Source organism: Emys orbicularis, chromosome 1, assembly GCF_028017835.1.
Source record: "Emys orbicularis isolate rEmyOrb1 chromosome 1, rEmyOrb1.hap1, whole genome shotgun sequence".
NCBI classification, from domain to species: domain Eukaryota; kingdom Metazoa; phylum Chordata; order Testudines; family Emydidae; genus Emys; species Emys orbicularis.
In genome coordinates this window covers 213,240,116-213,260,957 of record NC_088683.1, presented here as the reverse complement: position 1 = coordinate 213,260,957, position 20,842 = coordinate 213,240,116, and the positions used below count along the sequence as shown (strand labels likewise).

General features: G+C 43.9%; 1 protein-coding gene across 5 annotated transcripts in view; it reads right to left on the bottom strand.

The window, feature by feature from the left end:
• The window catches only part of CASK (calcium/calmodulin dependent serine protein kinase), a 399,622-nt gene that overhangs the window by 182,970 nt on the left and 195,810 nt on the right, over positions 1 to 20,842 (bottom strand). For all 5 annotated transcript variants that reach the window (XM_065423823.1, XM_065423824.1, XM_065423826.1 and 2 more), the window contains exons 4-5: positions 18,478 to 18,555; positions 10,122 to 10,194 (exon numbers count right to left, since the gene is read on the bottom strand). In XM_065423823.1, the coding sequence (XP_065279895.1) occupies positions 10,122 to 10,194; positions 18,478 to 18,555 (151 nt within the window). The remainder of the gene's footprint in view (positions 1 to 10,121; positions 10,195 to 18,477; positions 18,556 to 20,842) is intronic.

Sequence of the window (20,842 nt, the reverse complement as noted above, 5' to 3'; positions counted from 1 at the left end):
AATTGCTTTGTAGACTTCATTGTGAAACATCTGGTAGTCTCAGATGCTGTCAGTGGATGGATTTCCTCCCATCATCCTTCCTGGGAAACCCATCAAAAAAAGGCAATATTTATGAGGAACAAAAACGTGTATAGTATGTAGGCATATGATAGCAGCTGAGTGCTTTATGCATATCAATACAACTGATGAAGGTTTTAACAGCTTCTTTATACCTTAAATGCCTGCAGCCTCCAGTGACTGGTTCATGCTCAAGGTGATACCCCAGCATATTCTCTCTTGATGTCATCTGCATTTGGTGATATCCCCTTACAGCATGAAATGAGGAAGAGAGCCACAGCCTACCCTCTGAGGACCCAGTCTTACCTCCTGGAATAAGGGATGTGGCTGGAGGCAGGAGGGATGCATTGAGGTTGGGATGTAGCACCTAGCAGTGCAGAGATTCTGGGTAGCACTGTTGCTTATAGGAAGCTGGAAACAAGCTGCCATAATGTAGACAGGCCCAGGAGCTAAGTTATGGTAGGGGCACTTCAGCCCCCAAAACAGGCCAGAATCAGGAGGGTACAAAAGTGTCTTGAAGCTACTTTAGCCCCATACTCCCTCTGGGCCGTAAGTTCTCTGCTGAATCTATTAGAGGCACAACCCAGAATCTCACCTGGGATGCATAAGAGGCTTTGCAACTGTTAGGCCCTGTCTACACTAGAAAGCTGTATTGCTTTAACTATACCAATATAGTTAAAGTGGTACCACTCAGGCCTGGTCTACACTATGACTTTAATTCGGATTTAGCAGCGTTAAATCGAATGAACCCTGCACCCGTCCACACAACGAAGCCATTTATTTCGAAATAAAGGGCTCTTAAAATCGATTTCTGTACTCCACCCCGACGAGCGGAGTAGCGCCAAAATCGATTTTGTCATTTCGAATTAGGGTTAGTGTGGCCGCAATTCGATGGTATTGGCCTCCGGGAGCTATCCCACAGTGCACCATTGTGACCGATCTGGACAGCAATCTGAACTCGGATGCACTGGCCAGGTAGACAGGAAAAGCCCCGCGAACATTTGAATTTCATTTCCTGTTTGCCCAGCACAGGAGAGCACAGGTGACCACAGAGAGCTCATCAGCACAGGTAACCATGCAGGCCGATAATCGAAAAAGAGCACCAGCATGGACCGTACGGGAGGTACTGGATCTGATTGCTATATGGGGAGAGGATTCAGTGCTAGCAGAACTTCGTTCAAAAAGACGAAATGCCAAAACTTTTGAAAAAATCTCCAAGGGCATGATGGAGAGAGGCCACAATAGGGACTCAGATCAGTGCCGCGTGAAAGTCAAGGAGCTCAGACAAGCCTATCAAAAAACAAAGGAGGCAAACGGTCGCTCCGGGTCAGAGCCGCGGACATGCCGCTTCTACGCCGAGCTGCATGCAGTTCTAGGGGGGGCCGCCACCACTACCCCACCTCTGACCGTGGATTCCGAGGTGGGGATAATCTCATCAGCTACACCTGAGGATTCTGCGGACGGGGAAGAGGAGGAGGAGGAGGACGAGCTTGCAGAGAGCACCCAGCACTCTGTTCTCCCCAACAGCCAGGATCTTTTTCTCAGCCTGACTGAAGTACCCTCCCAACCCAGTATCCAAGATCACGACCCCATGGAAGGGACCTCAGGTGAGTTTACCTTTTAAAATATAAAACTTGTTTTAAAAGCAAGGTTTTTTAATGATTACTTTGCCCTGAGGACTTGGGATGCATTCGCAGCCAGTACAGCTACTGGAAAAGTCTGTTAACGTGTCTGGGGATGGAGCGGAAATCCTCCAGGGTCATCTCCATGAAGCTCTCCTGGAGGTACTCCAAAAGCCTTGCCACAAGGTTTCTGGGCAGTGCAGCCTTATTCCGTCCTCCATGGTAGGACACTTGACCGCGCCATGCTTGCAGCAAGTAATCTGGTATCATTGCATGACAAAGCCTGGCAGCATATGGTCCCGGTGTTTGCTGGCATTCAAGCAACATTCGTTCTTTATCTTGCTGTGTAATCCTCAGGAGAGTGATATCGCTCATGGTAACCTGGTTGAAATACGGGAATTTAATTAAGGGGACAGAGGTGGCCCTTCCTACTGGGCTGTTTGCCTGTGGCTGAAAAGAAATCCTTCCCTGCAGTTAGCCAAGCGCAGGGGGGGGGGGGGGGGGGGAGAAATTGGCCCAGAGCTTTTCGCGTTTGGCTAGCAGGGATCTTCCCTGATACCAGCCACGCGGTATTAAAGGGAGGGATAAAGCGATCATCTAGAGAATTGGATGGGGGGGGGGGTTAGTTTGTTTTCTGCTGCTGAAGGTTAACAGGAAAACTGCAGCTCTCAATGGGCTTTGCTTGGTATGTGGGAAAGGAGGGCACAGAAGCCGAAAGACAATGGCTTACCATGCCCGCATGCAAGCCAAATTCTGTTGCCCGGACCTGCGTCTGTGATCTCTAGCAGCAAAGCCACAGGCACTCAATATTAAGAGGCAAAATGCGACCTTGCACAGAAATCACATGTGCTATGTACTGTGAATAGTGTTGGTCACCGTGAAAGAGTATAAGCATTGTTCTGCAAAATGTATCTTTTTAAAAAATTCTCTCCTTTTTTCCCTCCCTCCAGCAGCTGCAAATTCTTCAAGCCTCCCTCCTCCGTCCCAAAGGCTATCACAGATAAGGCGTCGGAAAAAGAAGACGCGAGACGATATGTTCGCAGAAATCATGGAATCCACCCGCAGTGACAGAGCTCATCTGAATGAGTGGAAGGACACGGTTTCAAAGTATAGGAAAGAAGCCAGTGAACGTGAGGACATGAGGGACCAACGTGAGGACAGGAGGGACCAACGTGAGGACAGGAGGGACGCTCGAGATGAGAGGTGGCGGCAGGAAGATCAGAGGAGGCAGGATGCAACGCTGGGGCTGCTGCGTGAGCAAACAGACATGCTCCGGCGTCTGGTGGAGCTTCAGGAACGGCAGCAGGATAACAGAGTGCCGCTCCAGCCCCTGTATAACCCCCCTTCCCCCCTCACCATATTCCATAGCCTCCTCACCCAGACGTGTAAGAACGCGGGTGGGGAGGCTCCGTACACCTTCCCATTCCACCCCAGTGGACAGCCCAAGCAAAAGGCTGTCATTTTTTAAACCTTTTTTTAGTGGCCTTTTCCTTCCCGCCGATCCTCCTCCCAAACCCCACCTGGGTTCCCTCCCTCTTTTTATAATCTATTAATAAAGAATAAATGATTTTTAAACTATAGTGACTTTATTTGGTTTGAAAGCAAGCTGGGGGAAGGGGGAGGGTGGGTTCCTTACAGAGAATGAGTCAATAAAGGGGGCGGGTTTTCATGAAGGAGAAACAAACAGATATTTCATACTGTAGCCTGGCCAGTCATGAAACTGGTTTTCAAAGCTTCTCTGATGCACAGCGCTTCCTGGTGTGCTCTTCTAATCGCCCTGGTGTCTGGCTGCGCGTAATCAGCAGCCAGGCGATTTGCCTCAGCCTCCCACCCCGCCATAAAGGTCTCCCCCTTACTTTCACAGAGATTGTGGAGCACACAGCAAGCAGAAATAACAATGGGGAGATTGGTTTGGCTGAGGTCTGAGCGAGTCAGTAACGATCGCCAGCGACCTTTTAAACGGCCAAATGCACATTCTACCACCATTCTGCACTTGCTCAGCCTGTAGTTGAACAGCTCCTGACTCCTGTCCAGGCTGCCTGTGTATGGCTTCATGAGCCATGGCATTAAGGGGTAGGCTGGGTCCCCAAGAATAACTATTGGCATTTCAACATCCCCAACGGTTATTTTCTGGTCCGGGAAGTAAGTCCCTTGCTGCAGCCCTTTAAACAGAGTAGTGTTCCTGAAGACGCGAGCGTCATGAACCCTTCCCGGCCATCCCACGTTGATGTTGGTGAAACGTCCCTTGTGATCCACAAGTGCTTGCAGCACCATTGAAAAGTACCCCTTGCGGTTTATGTACTGGGTACCCTGGTGCTCCGGTGCCAAGATAGGGATATGGGTTCCATCTATCGCCCCACCACAGTTAGGGAATCCCATTGCAGCAAAGCCATCCACTATGACCTGCACATTTCCCAGAGTCACTACCTTTCGTAGCAGCACCTGAGTGATTGCTTTGGCTACTTGCATCACAGCAGCCCCCACAGTAGATTTGCCCACTCCAAATTGATTCCCGACTGACTGGTAGCTGTCTGGCGTTGCAAGCTTCCACAGGGCTATCGCCACTCGCTTCTCAACTGTGAGGGCTGCTCTCATCTTGGTATTCTGGCGTTTCAGGGCAGGGGACAGCAAGTCACAAAGTTCCATGAAAGTGCCCTTACGCATGCGAAAGTTGCGCAGCCACTGGGAATCATCCCACACCTGCAACACTATGCGGTCCCACCAGTCTGTGCTTGTTTCCCTTGCCCAGAATCGGTGTTCCATGGATAGAACCTGCCCCATTAACAACATGATCTCCAAAGCACCGGGGCCCGCGGTTTGAGAGAATTCTGTGTCCGTGTCCGTGTCCATGTCCTCATCACGCTTGTCGCTGCGCTGCCGCCGCCTCCTCACCTCGTTTTTCTAGTCCTGGCTCAGCATAAACTCCACAAGAACACGCGAGGTGTTTACAATGTTCATGACTGCTGTCTTGAGCTGAGTGGGCTCCATGCTTGCCGTGGTATGGAGTCTGCAGTGTTCACCCAGGAAAAAAGGCGCGAAATGGTTGTCTGCCGTCCGTTGCTTTCATGCAGGGAGGGAGGGAGGGAGGGGTGAGGCTGTACCCAGAACCACCTGCGACAATATTTTTTGTCCCATCAGGCACTGGGATCTCAACCCAGAATTCCAATGGGCGGGGGAGACTGCGGGAACTATGGGATAGCTATGGGATAGCTACCCACAGTGCAACGCTCCAGAAATCGACGCTAGCCCCGGTACATGGACGCACACCGCCGAATTAATGTGCTTAGTGTGGCCGCATATATTTGACTTTATACAATCTGTTTCCCAAATTCGAATTATATAAATTCGGATTAATCCCGCAGTGTAGACATACCCTCAGTGTGGATACAGTGATAACAGTATAAAGCATGGGAGTAGTTTGGTGGGGCAAGGAAGCATTGTCCCCGCAAACAGAAGTGAGGCACGAGGGGTGCATGTGGGGCGCGTGACTGCCCTTCCTCACCCCCCAATTTCCGTGAGCGCTAAGCTGCTCTGCTCGCCCCGCTGGGGGCTCTGCCCTTCCGCGCTGCGACTCCTGTCGGCATGTTTCCGGCTCGCTCGGCCCCTCTCCCCAACAGCCAGGGCCGGGTGGGGAGCAGAGAGGGCAGGACAGAACTGCTTCTCCTGCCGAGGGTGGCCACTCTGGGTCACTGCCTCTGTAGCTGGACACCGCCTCCCACCAGGTCCCTAGTACCCATTGTCTTTGCCTTCTACGGGCATCCTTCATGGCCACTATCCTGTTTTCTGTACAATGGTGAGTGCCTGGAGGGGGGGGGGGGGGAGAGAAGAAGACAGGGCAAGGGAAGCAGGGGGAAGGAGGTTGGGTGGAGGAAGAGGCAGTGGGGAAGGGAGATGGGATAGGGGCAGGGGGAAGAGAAGGGGATAGGGGCAGGGGGGAGGTGGATAGGGCAGGGACAGTGAGGAGAAGAAGGGAAGTGGCGTGGGAAGAGGAAGTGGGTGGGAGGGGGAGAGCAGGAGTCCAGCATGCAGTCTCCCCTTGGCAGCAGCAGCAGCTCCAGCAGGAAAATGGCCACTGCAGCACCTGAAGACACCAGTAAGGCAGCACCACTGCAACAGCCGGTGCCGGAGTGGCCGCAACTCCCGCACTCAGGTTGCCACAGCGGACAGCAGCAGTTTGGGCTCTCCCATTAAGCTGTCCCGTGCCCTCCCCCAGCACCGGCAGCGCAGGTACCATCCCAGGCAGAGGAAGAGAACCAGTGAGAAAGGGGAACTGGCTTCAGTGAGCGTGCATGCTGCCCGCCCCCTGAAATATAGCAGTCAAACTATGCCTATGGTAGAAAGGCACTTTATACCAGCACAGTTATTTTCACACAGGAATAGGGAATAACTATACTGGTATAACTGCATCCACTCTAGGGCTTGTTCAAGTATGCCTACATGATTTTTTTTTTTTTTAAACTCATACCCCTACCCAACAGTTATACCAGTATAACTTTCAGGTGTACACCAGATTTTACTGAGTGAGTTGTAATCCAATAAGTGCAAACTTTAAAAGTGCAAAGTGGATAGAGCACTGGTAATCTTACATTATTTACCAAAAGTCACATGCGCCTCATTCCACTTTATAGACAATATTTACACAATCTATTCAGGTAAAATGGACATTGGTCATTTAGACTGCTAGCTTCCTTTTAAAACATTATCTGTATAGTGATACCTAGAGCTCTATCCTGAGGTATTGCAGTTAACTGAGAACTCAGTATGCAAAATCAGTTTAAATTATTTATTGCGGTTAATTATACCTGTCTATGGTGAACTTTATCGGAAACAGTGATGCCTAGGCACTCCGTTTATTTGATCATTCTGCAGTTCCTTACTCTCCTCCATAGATTTTACTAATCAGATAATTGTGTGTTGCTGACAAATCTTGCCACTTAACTTTATTTTATAAATGTAGAAGATGGTGAATAGGTAACACACTGTACATGTTAGTAACAATCTTAGGAACACCTCACTTTTAACTACTCTGCATTGAAGAGAGTGGTTCATTTATTTTTATTTTCTTAGATGTTTTAAATCTATGATAGGATTCTACCCCTGAACATGTAATTACTATATTTCCACAATAGCTTCTTGAAGAACTTTTTTTTGGGGTAAAGTGTAAATTACATTCACTGGCAGATTGGAACACTAGAAATGTTCAACCAACCATGCAATCAGATTGATATATTGTAACACACAGCACCAGATTCAATAAAAACACTGCTTGATTTTGATATTTTTAAAGCCAGATGACATGGAAAATAGTTATTTTACTGAATCTGGCCCTCAGTGCTTCATAATTTTTTATGTCAAGATTTTCCCCCTGAATACTAAAAACTAACAGTTCTGCCACTGAAACAAAGAGCAGATTACTAGACTTGGGACACTTAAAGGTGAGGTTAATGTTATACACAATGGCTATTCTTTCTTTTCTTTACTGACTTTAAACACCACCGCCACCCATTTATATGAATGACTTATTCTGACTTTAAAAGGATATAGCCAGAGCCCCAGGAATTTCACAATTCTGTTGCAAGAGGTGGCATCTCTGCCCTTTCCTTTGCTGTGGAATATAAGTTTTTTTGTTTCTAGATAACTAAAAACATGAATGGAGTCAGTGAAAACTGATCCAGTGTTGTTTTTCTGAGTCTGCATACCGTATAAACAGTAGCTATGAGAGGTTTGAACTGCCCCATTCATTTCAATTAGTTTTTTTTTTAAAAACTCTGAAACCAAACAGCTACTATTTAGTTAGCAGCTATTTCAGTGTTCAGCATTTTAGCAAAGACATCCAGTTAACAGGTTTCTCCCACAATTCCAGTCTCCCAACCTAGGCCACTGAACAAATTATAGTGACACAGCTATGGTGCTGAGCTATACTTGCATAATCCTGCAGTAGCATAGATTCAGTTTACAGCACTGGAAGGGGTTTTTCCAACGCTGCAGGAGCTCCACCTCCCCAACTGACTGAAGCATTTTTCCGTCCATCTAGTTGTGTCTACACCCGGAGTTGGGTCAGTATAGCTATCTCAGCCAGGGGTGTGCATTCTTTACACTCCTACGTAATGTAGTTATGTTGACCTAAATTTTAAATGTAGACCAGGCCTTAGACTTGCAAGAAACGGGGGTCAATGATCACATCAGATACCAGTCTGCTAGCATGAAGTGTTCATCTAGAAAATTAGACAATGCCGGGGGCCTGGTCCAATGAAGAAAGAACTCTACTGGAATTGTAAACTGTCAGGTTTAAAATATTCCATCAGAAAATGTTCAGCCAGCTCTACTAATCAATACTCTGAACAGAAGGCTCTTCATTTGTTTGTTAGTGTATCATGGGATTCCATGACTGCCGCAATTAAAAAAAAAAAAAAATCATAGCTTCACAATTGCATTGCTCCTTCCTTCCTATTTCTAGCCCCTTATGGTTGAAGATAGTATTCCAATATTAACTAAGGGCTGGTCTACACTAGAAAATTAGGTTGGTATAACTACATTGCTCAGGGGTGTGAAAAATCTACACCCTTGGGTGGCATAGCTAAGCCGACCTAAGTCCCCATGTAGACTTGTTTCCATTAAAAAAGTAAATGCTCTTGTTTACACATCCGAAGTGACTATACTCCTTTCTTTTTGCCCAGATCCTACACACCAGAAATAAAATAGGGCACAATTTAGCTTTGAGGAGAATAGCTTTTTTTTAAAAAAAAAAATATATATATTTTTCTTTCTTTCAATGTCACTCCTAGTGTATTGGTGTTAAAATACAAAAATCCTCACTGCCAAAATAAGTTAACCTGGTGCAAAGCATTAAAGCCATCCTCACTGGAGAGATTATTTACTGTTACCAGTGAAGTCTAAAAAGCAACAGAGAAACTCCTCCCTAAAGCACATCCAAGTTCATTCTATCCATTTTATTGCAGCTTCTTTGGCAGAAAGAGGATCAGCGTGGAGACATCTGCAGAGCAACCAGCTGGTCTTTGAGCTAAACATTCCCAAACCATAGAATCATAGGACTGGAAGGGATCTTGAGAGGTCATCTAGTCCAGTCCCCTGCACTCAGGGCAGGACTAAGTATTATAACAAACTATGTTCTAATCCTTTGCAGATGAATCCTTCAGAAAAAACAGGTGTTCCACATGGGGCTCCTTCAATAAGAAACAAACAGGTTTGGGTGATATCCCTTCACATTTTACTTATTATTTCCTCTCCTTATCCTCCCTTTCCCTTCCTTCACTCCTCAGTTCTCCTCAACAGTACAGAACGGGGGTGTTGATGAAGAGAAACAGTCAAACCTTTCTTACCTGAGATTTTTTTTTATGACTTACCACCACTACCAAACGAAACCATGCTCAGTATCTGAAGAGCTATGTAGTTCTACAAAGATGCAGCTATTTTTTTTCTGTGATGACTCTCAAAGTTGCTTGCCTTAACAGTTTGTATGTTATACAAAGGGTAAAAAAGCGTACAGTTCCTGAATTGATGTGTTTTATCTACGTAAGTTTGGAAAGAAGTTTCGGTCAGGAAGCAGAATGTGATGGCTTACAGTTCTATGTTCACATCAAAGTGCTTGAACTGTCCCTTGTCTCAGTATGGATGGACACAACCTATTAGGGAAGACTGGTGGAAATATCCATCTTAAAAAGGAAATTCGCAAAAAAAGTCTTCCAGTCTTTCTCACTAGCACAACCTTTTATGTGAATAGCAAGCAATAAATTATTATTTACCATTAATGACCAGAGTCCTTGATCAGAACCAGGGCCCTGTTTGGCTAGGCAATAGGAACTGACCAAAACTCACTCCAGAGATTAGTTTAATGAACATGGAAAACATGGAATTTTGATTATGTACATAAATTGTTTTTAAAATGAAAAATTCTTCTTTTCCAAATAATGTGTGCACATGTAAAGGATCTATTGATAATTGGTGAAATGTTTAGAAGAGTATTTTAAATAGGTTGACTAGCTTAAAAAAAGGTAATATAACAGACATTTCATTTAAGCACAAACATCTCTGGAGATTTAGTTTTTGCTGAACACGGTCACTAGGCTGTCAAAATGATGAAGTAATTAAATCTTCTACCAATTTCAGTTTAATTTATACAATTTAGTAAATCTCAAATGTTCTTTAAAAGAAAATTCACAAGCAGAAATTATGTGAATATTCAGCACTCGGAAGTCATATAATGACTTTCAAATTAAATTACAGGTCACATACATATTTAACATGTGAATAAAGAATTATTAAATATTTTTATGCTGACAAAATCAAGAGATTTTCCTTAAAGTATCAACATTGCTAGCACCAATTATGTTTCTCCTGCATACAAACTCCCATTTTACCCTAAATTACAGAGAGCTTTCAAAGCAGGCAGGATGTTTATTGTGGAAATGAGAAAAGACTTACCTTCACATCCCTGTGAATTATGTTATTATCATGACAGTAACGTAGAGCTTCCAGTATCTGTCTCATGTAATGACTGTAAAAACAAAATATGTCTAAGACTATATAACAAACTTGTGAAAAAATACTATATAAATACGGTGCACTCAGTTTTAAGCCTCCCACCTACAAAACTATCATTACAAAACTTACCTTTAAAGTCCACAATTATAAATATGCCAAGTGTTAGAGTGGGAATTATGTATTCATAAGAATGAATAATAAAAATAAATTGTGAACACTAATGTCTCTAATAATTTCAAAATTTGAAGGGTATTTTGACCATTAAGTATTTTTTTTATTTTTTTTTTTAGGAAAAAAACCACCCACCCAGTTAAAAATGTAATTTATAATAAAATAAGTTTATGCTAACAAAATAGAGTACAATATTATTACTATTACAGTTCACTTTCTTTTTTTCCTAATATTCAATTATTTCTACTAATCCAATAAAGAAACAGAATCACTGTTATAGGAATGAACACACTGCATATCAATACATGCAAATCACAAATACACAAAGAAAAGATCAAAATATTATGTAAAAGATTAACAGTTAAGGTACAGAGGAAAACTGAAAATCAACTAGTTAAGTAAAGGAGCATTCAGCCAGTTACAACAATTACATTGTGAACAATTACATTTTTGTGACGACAATACATATACACATGAATTTGCCAAATCCATGAATACATTTAATAGGCGTTATATTTGCTTATTTTACATTTAGTATACACTAAATTATAACCTCAAGCAGGATTCATTTCAGGCTGTGGGATTGTATTTTAGACTTGTAATCCTGATTCAATGTCACTTTTTTTTTAAATCCCTATGGAACAGTAATGAATGCTAATAATAGGGGCACAGGAATTCTGCATAAACTTTTATTAAATTCTACAGAATGTCCCTTCCTCAATTCTACAGATCTCTTTGGAAAATGTGCACTGATCTGGGCATCAGGAGACCTGGATTCATTCTGAGCTCTCCGACTGGCTCACTGGAATGACTGAGGGCAAATAATAATGTCTCAAATTTTCAAATACATTAAGTTAATTTTTTTAATTTCCACTTTGATATCCACAAGGTGCTAAGCACTCACAAATTCAACTGATGTCATTAGGGGCTGTAGGTTGTCAGCATATCTCAATTTGGGAACCCAAAAATGAAGGAACCCTTCTTTAAATTTTGGCCTGAAACTCTCAACACCTTGGTTTCTCCATCTGTGAAATAAATATTTTGATATTTATTCACTTTTATAATGTGGTTTCAGATCTATCAATGTACAATACTATATAATGCTATATAAGCAATGAAAATTATACTGAATTGTATAGTGAATTATTAGTATTTTTAGGTAGTTTTAACTAAGTGATCATTTTGCTTCAGACAGTTGTTTCTAACTCAGCCCCTCCCTTTCCATCCCAAAAGCTTTTATACCTGACTCTAGATGTTATGGTCCTAGATTTTCACTCTCTCTCTCTCCCTTCACTCAATTGCTTTGCAACATTATTCTGCAGAATGCCCCTTAAAATTAATCCAACCACAATGGACACAGCATGCTAGCGTGATTTTCTACTAGAATAGTCAATAGTAAAAGTCAAATTGATAAACTACTTGGCAGCATTTCTGAGGCCTTGGCTACACTGGCGCTGTACAGCGCTGCAACTTGCTGCACTCGGGGGGGTGAAAATGCCCCCCCACCCGAGCGCAGCGAGTGCAGTGCTGTAAAGCGCCAGTGTAATCAGCGCCTGCAGCGCTGCACGCTCGCTCACAGCGCTGCAAGCTACTCCCCTCGGCGCGACTACACTCGTGCTTCACAGCGCTGCCACGGCAGCGCTGTGAATTCTCAAGTGTAGCCAAGGCCTTAGGTAAAAATTCAAGTTCACAAAATACATTAATTAAACTCTATCACTAGAGACAACATAGAGCATGCATACAAGGGAAGTTGTATTAGTGCATAATGAAACAATGAAAGTATATTGTGCTTCTTTTTCCAACTTAGAACATCTCAGATAAAGTCAAAACAGAGGGCTTCACACCACTACCTAACCCAAGGGTGGGCAAACTTTTTGTCCCGAGGGCCACATCTGGGTTTGGAAATTGTAAGGTGGGCCATGAATGCTCACAAAATTGGGGCTGGAGTGTGGGAGGTGGTGAGGGCTCAGGCTGGGGCTGCAGGCTCTGGGCGGGGGTGAGGGCTGCGAATGAGGGGTTTGGGGGTAGAAGGGTGTTCTGGGCTGGGACCGAGGGGTTCAGAGGAAGGGAGGGGGATCAGGGCTGGGGCGCGGGGGGGGAGGGGTTGCGCTCTGGCTGGGGGTGCAGGGTCTGGGGATGAGGGGTTTGTGGTGCAGGAGGGTGCTCCGGGCTGGGACTGAGGGTTCAGAGGGTGGGAGGGGGATCAAGGCTGGGGCAGTGGGTTGGCTCAAGGATGCAGGCTCAGGGCGGCACTTAACTCAAGCGGCTCCGGGAAGCAGCGGCATGTCCCCCCTCTGGCTCCTATGTGGAAGCCTGGCCAGGCGGCTCTGCTGCGCACTGCCCTGTCCATAGGTGCAGCCCCTGCAGCTCCCCACCCCGAGCACCGACTCCACACTCCCATTGGCCAGGAACCATGGCCAATGAGAGCTGGGGGGGGGAGGGGAGTGCCTGCGGGCAAGATCCGCATGCGGAGACTCCTACCCCCCTCTCCTCCCCCGCCTAGGAGCCGGACCTGCTGTCCACTTCCGGGGTGCAGTGCGGAGCCAGGATAGGGAGGAAGCCTGCCTTAGCCCCACTGCACCGCTGACCGGGAGCCACCCGAGGTAAGCCCGCGCCCCGTGCCCCGTGCCCCAACCCTCTGCCCCAGCCTTGAGCCCCCCCAAACCCGGAGCCCCCTCCTGCATCCCAAACCCCTCATCCCCAGTCCCACCCCAGAGCCCACACCTCCAGTCCAGAGCACATCCCCCTTCCTACACCCCAACCCCCTGCCTCAACCCACAGCCCCCTCCCATATTCCAAATCCCTTGCCTCACCCCCCCACAGCCTGGAGGACCCTACTGTACCCAAAACCCATCATCCCCAACCCCACCCCAGAGCCTGCAGTCCCAGCTGGAGCCCTCACCCCCTTGTGCACCCCAATTCCCTGCCCTAGCCTGGAGCACCCTGAACCCCTCATTTCTGACCCCATCCCGGAGCCTGCACCCCCAGTTAGAGCCCTCACCCCCTCCTGCACCCCAACCCCCTGCCTCAGCCCAGTGAAACGAGTGAGGGTGGGAGAGAGCGAGCCACCGAGGGAGGGGGAATGTAATGAGTGGGGAGCGGGGCTAGGGTGTTCGGTTTTATGTGATTAGAAAGTTGGCAACCCTCTCTGCAATTTATCTTAATCTTGTATTTCTAAATTAGAAATTGAGTTAAGTGACTGCATGAAAAGCGCTAAACAAGTGAAGACACTTTTGGATCTTCCACTGTATTTGAGAGAGCAATATGGTAATAGGATCTTCTTGTAGACAAAGTGACAAATTATCAGCTTCCATGCATTTCACATGAGCAGAGATGCCACGTATACTGAGGTAATAAATTCTAAAAATCTACACTCACTTAGCAATGAACTGTTTTTATTTAAAAGTTTCTCACACTTCTTTGCAAATTGTACATGGTATTTGTCTCAAGCAGGACAGATTTATCACATACTTATTTCACTGGAGTCTATACTCAGTGACAAAGTTAGGCAAGCATGCAAGTAAGGACAAATATTTTGAATGTTAGTCTCTGAAATTGAGTCAATTTAAAATTTAGGGTTGGATAGTTAAAACTGTAAAATAAGCTAAGTAAGCTATTATTTGACTGCATGACCATCACAACACAGAATATGCACTACTGTCAGAATCAATTTTACATAAAATTTGACAACAAGTCAAAAGTATGATGATAGAAATGAAGTTATATTAAAATGACTTCGTTGACAGCATTCCTACAAAATAGAGGAAGGGACAGTCACAGCCTCAAGAAGTCTACGTTAAGAAGTAAACAATACTTTTTATTTATAGAGATCCAATGGATGACCACAGGATTCATTACAAGTTCTGATCTTGGTTCCACACATTCTGTGATTATCCCATGTTTAGCACTTTGACCACTCACAGAACCCAATATATCATGCACATTTAAAGGGCATATTAATGAAATGAGACCACATTATAAAATAATATATTTTAGGGAAACAACAAGTCTCTCCAATACTTGTCATTCAATTCACTTTATTACAACATGGTGGGGATTTAGAGCCACCTTTTGGCAGACCTTATGTTCACATCAACACATATGCAGTTCTCCAAAGAACAGTCTTCCAAAGCAGCAACAGCAAATAATTCACTGAGAAGTGTCAGATTACACAAGTACATAAAAGGTTGTTACAAGGAGGAGGGAGAAAAATTGTTCATCTTAACCTCTTATAGGACAAGAAGCAATGGGCTTAAATTGCAGCAAGGGAGGTTTCGGTTGGACATTAGGAAAAACTTCCTAACTGTCAGGGTGGTTAAGCACTGGAATAAATTGCCTAGGGAGGTTCTGGAATCTCCATCATTGGAGTTTTTTAAGAGCAGGTTAGACAAACAGCTGTCAGGGATGGTCTAGATAGTACTTAGTCCTGCCATGAGTGCAGGGGACTGGACTAGATGACCTCTCAAGGTCCCTTCCAGTCCTATGATTCTATGATTAGATATAAATTCCAATCAATAGAGATCAGGGAGAATTTCAATGGAAAGGCTTATTTTGCGCGCATGCACGCACGCACACACTTCAGTGCACATAACAGAATTTCTTTAGTGTCTACAGTTTGGTGTCTACAGACTGCTGTTAGGTTTTCTGCTCAGTCTACAGAGGCTTTGGCTATTCAGTGAACTATGAAGTATGTTTTTTTTATTTATATGTGTAATACTGTGTGTACATTTAAGAATCCAACAGACTGAACTAAGTTTTTATGAAGCTACAAGGTCTAGAAAAATGAGCGCAGAACTAGAAGCCCAGAATTTATGAGTTCCACTCCCAACTCCAACTGACTTACCTTATCACTCAAACAGATTTTTACAAAAATCTATGCCCACGGTTTCAGTTACCACCTTTTGCTGACAACTCAACTGTTCATCTCCCCTCCTGAACTTGGCCCCTCTGGTCCAATCTCGTATCACTTCCTTTCTCACTTATATTTTTTTGGACATCACACCATTTTCTCAAGTTAAAAGTCAAACTGAGCATCTTGTTCTCTTTTAAAACCTCTCCTGTTTCTATTTTCACTTTCTCTTTTTTACAACTTCATCACCTTCCTGGTCAAGCTCTGGTCATTTTCAACTCTACTCACCTCCTTTGTTTCTCATATCTAGACATGTGCCAAACACAAGTGCAGACGTTTCTCCTCCTATAGCTCCCAAATTTGCTACTTTATCACTCTCACTGCTAATATTCTTGCATGCTATCATTTCTCACTTAGAAAACTATAACCTTCTCCTTTCCAGCCTCCTCATCTCTTATTTTACAGCTCAAATACATTCAATTTTAAAAGTTATTTTTCTTTCCCAACACTCTGATCATGTCAGCCTCCCTGGAGCCCCTCTGCTGGCTTCGTCTCTCATTCTACATCAAGTTTAAACTCCATTGCAGAGCATTCTATGATTCTAATCAGTTTCTTTCTGTAGCCCCTTCCAGGACATAAACCTTTATAGCCTTTACCTCAAAGCGAAATATCAATTTCTGCATGATTCAAAGGCCTTACTGGCAGAGCTGACTGCAAAAAGAAACTGACTAGAATTATTGCTTTGTCTTTGCAGTTAACTTTCAGTATAAAGAACTTGATATAGATAAAAACTGACTACTACTAGTCAGTGTAAATCTGCCTGAAGCTCTTTTCACAGAAAGTTGCAAATGGAAGCAACCTATGTTGCTTGTCATTTTGCCTACTTGGTGCCGCAGGCTAACTTGCCTATGTTACTTATGCTTAAAACAAGCCCTTTCCCTACAAGTTTGATTCATTAGGTGGCACTCTTGCCCCACACTGAACTAATGCCAAGCAGAGTGTTAAGTGCTGCTGATTATGGAACAACAAGTAAAATCAGTGTCCTTACCCACTGTGGTCCTTAAAGATTCTAAGGGCTTGTCTACAATTAAAACACTACAGGGGCACAGCTATGCCACTGTAACACGGGAGGGGTTCTCTGTTGACCTACAGCTGTGTACATGGGGACCTGGGTCGGCTTAATTACACCACTCGGGGGTGTAGATTTTTCATACCCTGAGCGACGTAGTTATGCCAACCTAATTTTCTAGTGTAGACCAGGCCTAAGAAAGGAATTTAGGCCCAATAGCCTGGCTAAATTATAGTCTGAATAACTGCTTCCTTGTCTTCCAAATGCTATTGTTTCAACTGAATACAATATATTTTAAAATGTATTTCTTGTTCTAAACTGTTGCATAATGTTATTGTGTGCTGTTAAGTACTTGCTGAGACCATCCCAGCAGCTCCATAGTGAAGACTGTATTATGTTTTACACAAAGCAGAGTTTAAATCCCTTAAATTACTGTTAAAACCTCACACAGATCATTGCCAAACCTGCATACATTTAAATAAGGATAAACATCAGTATTCTAGATAATTTTCATAGTATATTCAGTTGTAGTTTGCTTAGAATTCTCAACATGAATAATTTATTTTGGAATTCTTTTTTTCCCTACTAGTCTAATGTTTTTGGGTCTGTATGGCTTAGTTCCAACAATTACATATTTCTAATTTTCTGCATTAGTTAATCCTGTAAAACATACCAGCATCGTAGGATTTTTGGGAAAAAAGTGTGAAGTCTAAACAAAGATATGACAGTATCTGCCATACTTTTTTCAGATATCAAGGAAGCAGATGGAGAACGTTTCTCTGCTATGGGCCTCCTGGCACAGAAAAAAGGAGCAGGAGTCAATGGTCACTGAAGCCAACTAAGCTCAGCATGGGCTACAGGGAGCAGAGCGTGCCAGGATGAACACATTAGTAAATAAGTAGGCAGGGGACACGAGCACTTTTCTTTACCTGACAGACCTACTATGGCTTGTTAGAGGGGAATCTTCATGCTGAGAACCATAGCAGATCTATCAAGTGGAAAAGGCAGTAAAGTGTTCAGTGCTACAGCAGGGAAAGACACTCAATGCTCTTTAGCCATCCCCAGGTGATCCCCGCTACTCTTTGCTGCTGCACATAGCCCTTGCCTGTGACTTGCTCCTCACAGCCCCATACCACCTCATTCTTACCAGCACTCCCTCCTCAGCCCTACTCCATCGCTTCTCCATGCATGGAACTGTTATGGTTTGCAAGAGAGGAATCCCAGTACTGCAAGTTAAGGCAGTTTAATTCAGTGGAGAAGCCAAAAAAGCATTAGGCCGAGGCAGGGAGTGAAGAAGCAGTCAGAGGTGTGCCTCAACTCCCGAACAGTGGCAGGAAACCAGGGTTTAAAGTGAAACCTCTGGTAGCTCAGGTTGTTCAGGACTGTTTTTTAAAATACTTGGCCAAAACGGGGCATCTGGCAGGTGAGAGTCCTACAGGTACCCAAGAGGAGTCCGTGGAAGTACGTACATTTTAAAAAGAATGTTCAATTGAATATTAGCAATATGGGATTTCATTGTCCGTTAACAGCTTTGAGTTCACTTTCATTTTAGCCTACCATGCAACTACAAAAATTAAAAAAATTAAATGGGTTAGAAACACAGGTACGGGGATAAGCTTGACACTACTAAAAGCTGCTGAGCGTGCCAGCAGTAAAATGAAATGTTTAGTCCCACCAGGCCCATTAGCCATCAAACCCCACCCAGTGTGACACTCATAAAAAGGCAAAGACAAAGACTTAAATATTGACTTTGAAATAGCAATCCAACAATCTCATCAACCATTGAGAAGCACAGCTCATGTATGAGGGACCATTTTTATACATAGTTTCCTTTAAAACACTCTACTACAGATCTCCCTATAACAGTGGTTCTCAAACTTTTGTACTGGTGACCCCTTTCACACAGCAAGCCTCTGAGTGCGACCCCACCCTTATAAATTAAAAAAAACAATTTTTATATTTAACACTATTATAAATGTTGAAGGCAAAGCAGAGTTCGGGGTTATGACGTGACCCCCACATCATAACCTCGCGACCACCTAGGGTGTCATGAGCCGCAGTTTGAGAACCCCTGCCCTATAAGAATCTGTGCAAACAGACTTATTTATAGCATTTCTATTTTTAACCACAAATTAGTGTAACTGAAATTACTTATTCCACCCCCTCCTCTTTACCCCGAGGGATTAGTTAAAAATTAGAGTACATACCTGGCTACGGCTTCACTGTACACAAAACCAGCATCTGCTCTCTTTACAATTTCAAAACACAGATCTGCTCCATCCATACTGTAGATAGAAAGATATAAAAAATGTTCTTGTAAGAAAACAGATAACAGGCTGCCAAGTCAAACAACAGTAAAATATTTCAGAAATATGTTCCATTTGTATAATGCTCATATCAAAAGTGCTTTAGATGCATGTACAATTCATAATTAAACAAAACTCATTTAGCAACTATATCCAAACTGTCATGTCAACTAAAAATTCTCCAATCCAAAACATCTCAGGTGCTCAACACTCTCACTCCTACACCAACCGCATTAAAAGTCTGGGAAAGTAGCGAGCCTTTACAGCAGTGGTGCCCAAAGTTTTTGCACAGGAGGGCCACACAAACCTAAGCACGCACTTGTGTGGGCCAAACAGATTCTACATATTTTAATAAGATTTAAAGTCACCTGTATTGATTTATATTTTAAGTTCAGCTTGTTTTGGATGTATTTAGATAGGCTGTTTCTATGTACAGTATTGTCTATTTATACACTTGTGTAAACTAAAATGATGTAAACATGATGACAAAATGCTAATGAATCAGCTGTTAGTATATAGTGTTGAAGCAGGCCGTGGGCCTTCTGAAATGCTCCCGTGGGCTGTAGGTTGCCCCCCCGCGCTTTACAACATACCCTAACGTCAACAGATTCAGGCTCAGTCAGACCTAGGGGGAAAACTAATTCTAGAACCAACATCTTGCCAACAAAAGCATCCAGCTGGTCCCTGAGGGCCAAAGGACTTGTCTGCTCAGGCAATCCAACTGATCTCATCTGCCACGGTTAGATGCAGTCTCTCCAACACACAGGCCCCAGACCATAGGAGGACTTTATAGGTTAGAAATAAATAACCTGAACAACACTAAGAAATGAACTAGAAAGCCAGCACAGTTCTGGAGCACTGATGATGTAATATTCAACATGTGGGAAGCTCCTTTAAAAGGGCAGGTGTCCACGTTTTGTAGTACCTTAAGCTAAGTGATCTTCAAAGGGTACCCCAATGTAGGGTGCTTTACAGTAATTCAGCTGGAAATAGAGGCATGGATGACTATGGCAAGATCCATGTCCAGGACAAATGGCTGCAATCCCCTACTTCAGAGCAAATGGAAAAAGCCCTCTTGGCCACTGATGCTATCTGGAGTTGGATAGACAGCTGGAGGGCCCAAGACTTATAGACTTTAAGATAAAAAGGGACCATCATGATAATCTAAATCTGACCTCCTACACATTGCAGGCCACAGCACCTCACCCATTTACTCCTGAAATAAACCCCTAACCTCTGGCTGAATTCTGAAGTACTCAAAACATAGTTTAAAGACTTCAAGTTATAGAAAATCCACCATTTACACTAGTTTAAACTTGCAAGTGACCTGTGGCCCATGCTGCAGAGGGCAGGGTCTCTGCCAACCTGACCCAAGGGAAAATTCCTTTGCGACCCCAAATATGGCAATGAATTAGACCCTGAGCATGTGGCAAACCCCACCAGCCAGACACCCGGGAAAGAATTATCTGTAGTAACTCAGAGCCCTCCCCATCTAGTGTCCTATCACCCGCCATTGGAGATATTTACTGCTAGCAGTCGCAAATTGCCTACATGCTATTGTAGGCAATCTCCTCCATAAACTTATCAAAGCGCAGTCTTGAAGCCAGTTAGGTTTTTTGCCCCCACTGCTCCCCTTGGAAGGCTGCTCCAGAACTTCACTCCTCTGATGGTTAGAAACCTTCACCTAATTTCAAGCCCAAACTTGTTGATGACCAGTTTATAGCCATTTTTTTCTTGTGTCCTTATTGGCGCTTAACTTAAATAACTTCACCTTCCCTGGTATTTATCCCTCTGATGTATTTATAGAGCAATCACATCTCCCTCAGCCTTCTTTTGGTTAGGCTAAACAAACCAAGCTCTTTGAGTATCCTCTCATAAGGAAGGTTTCTCATTCCTGGGATCATCTAGTAGCTCTTCTTTGCATCTGTTCCAGTTTGAATTAATCTTTCTTAAACATGGCAGACCAGAATTTCATACAGTATTCCAGCTGAGGTCTCAACAGTACCTTGTACAATGGTACTAACACTTCCCTGTCTCTACTGGAAATACCTCTATCCTAGGACTGCATTAGCCTTTTTCACATGTTAAATAAGATTGGTCCCAAGACCGATCCCTGAGGAACTCCACTAGTAACCTCCCTCCACCCTGACAGTTCACCTTTCAGTATAACCAATTGTAATCTCCCCTTTAACCAGTTCCTTATCCACCTTTCAATTCTCATATTAATCGCCATCTTCTTCAATTTAACTGATAATTTCCCATGTGG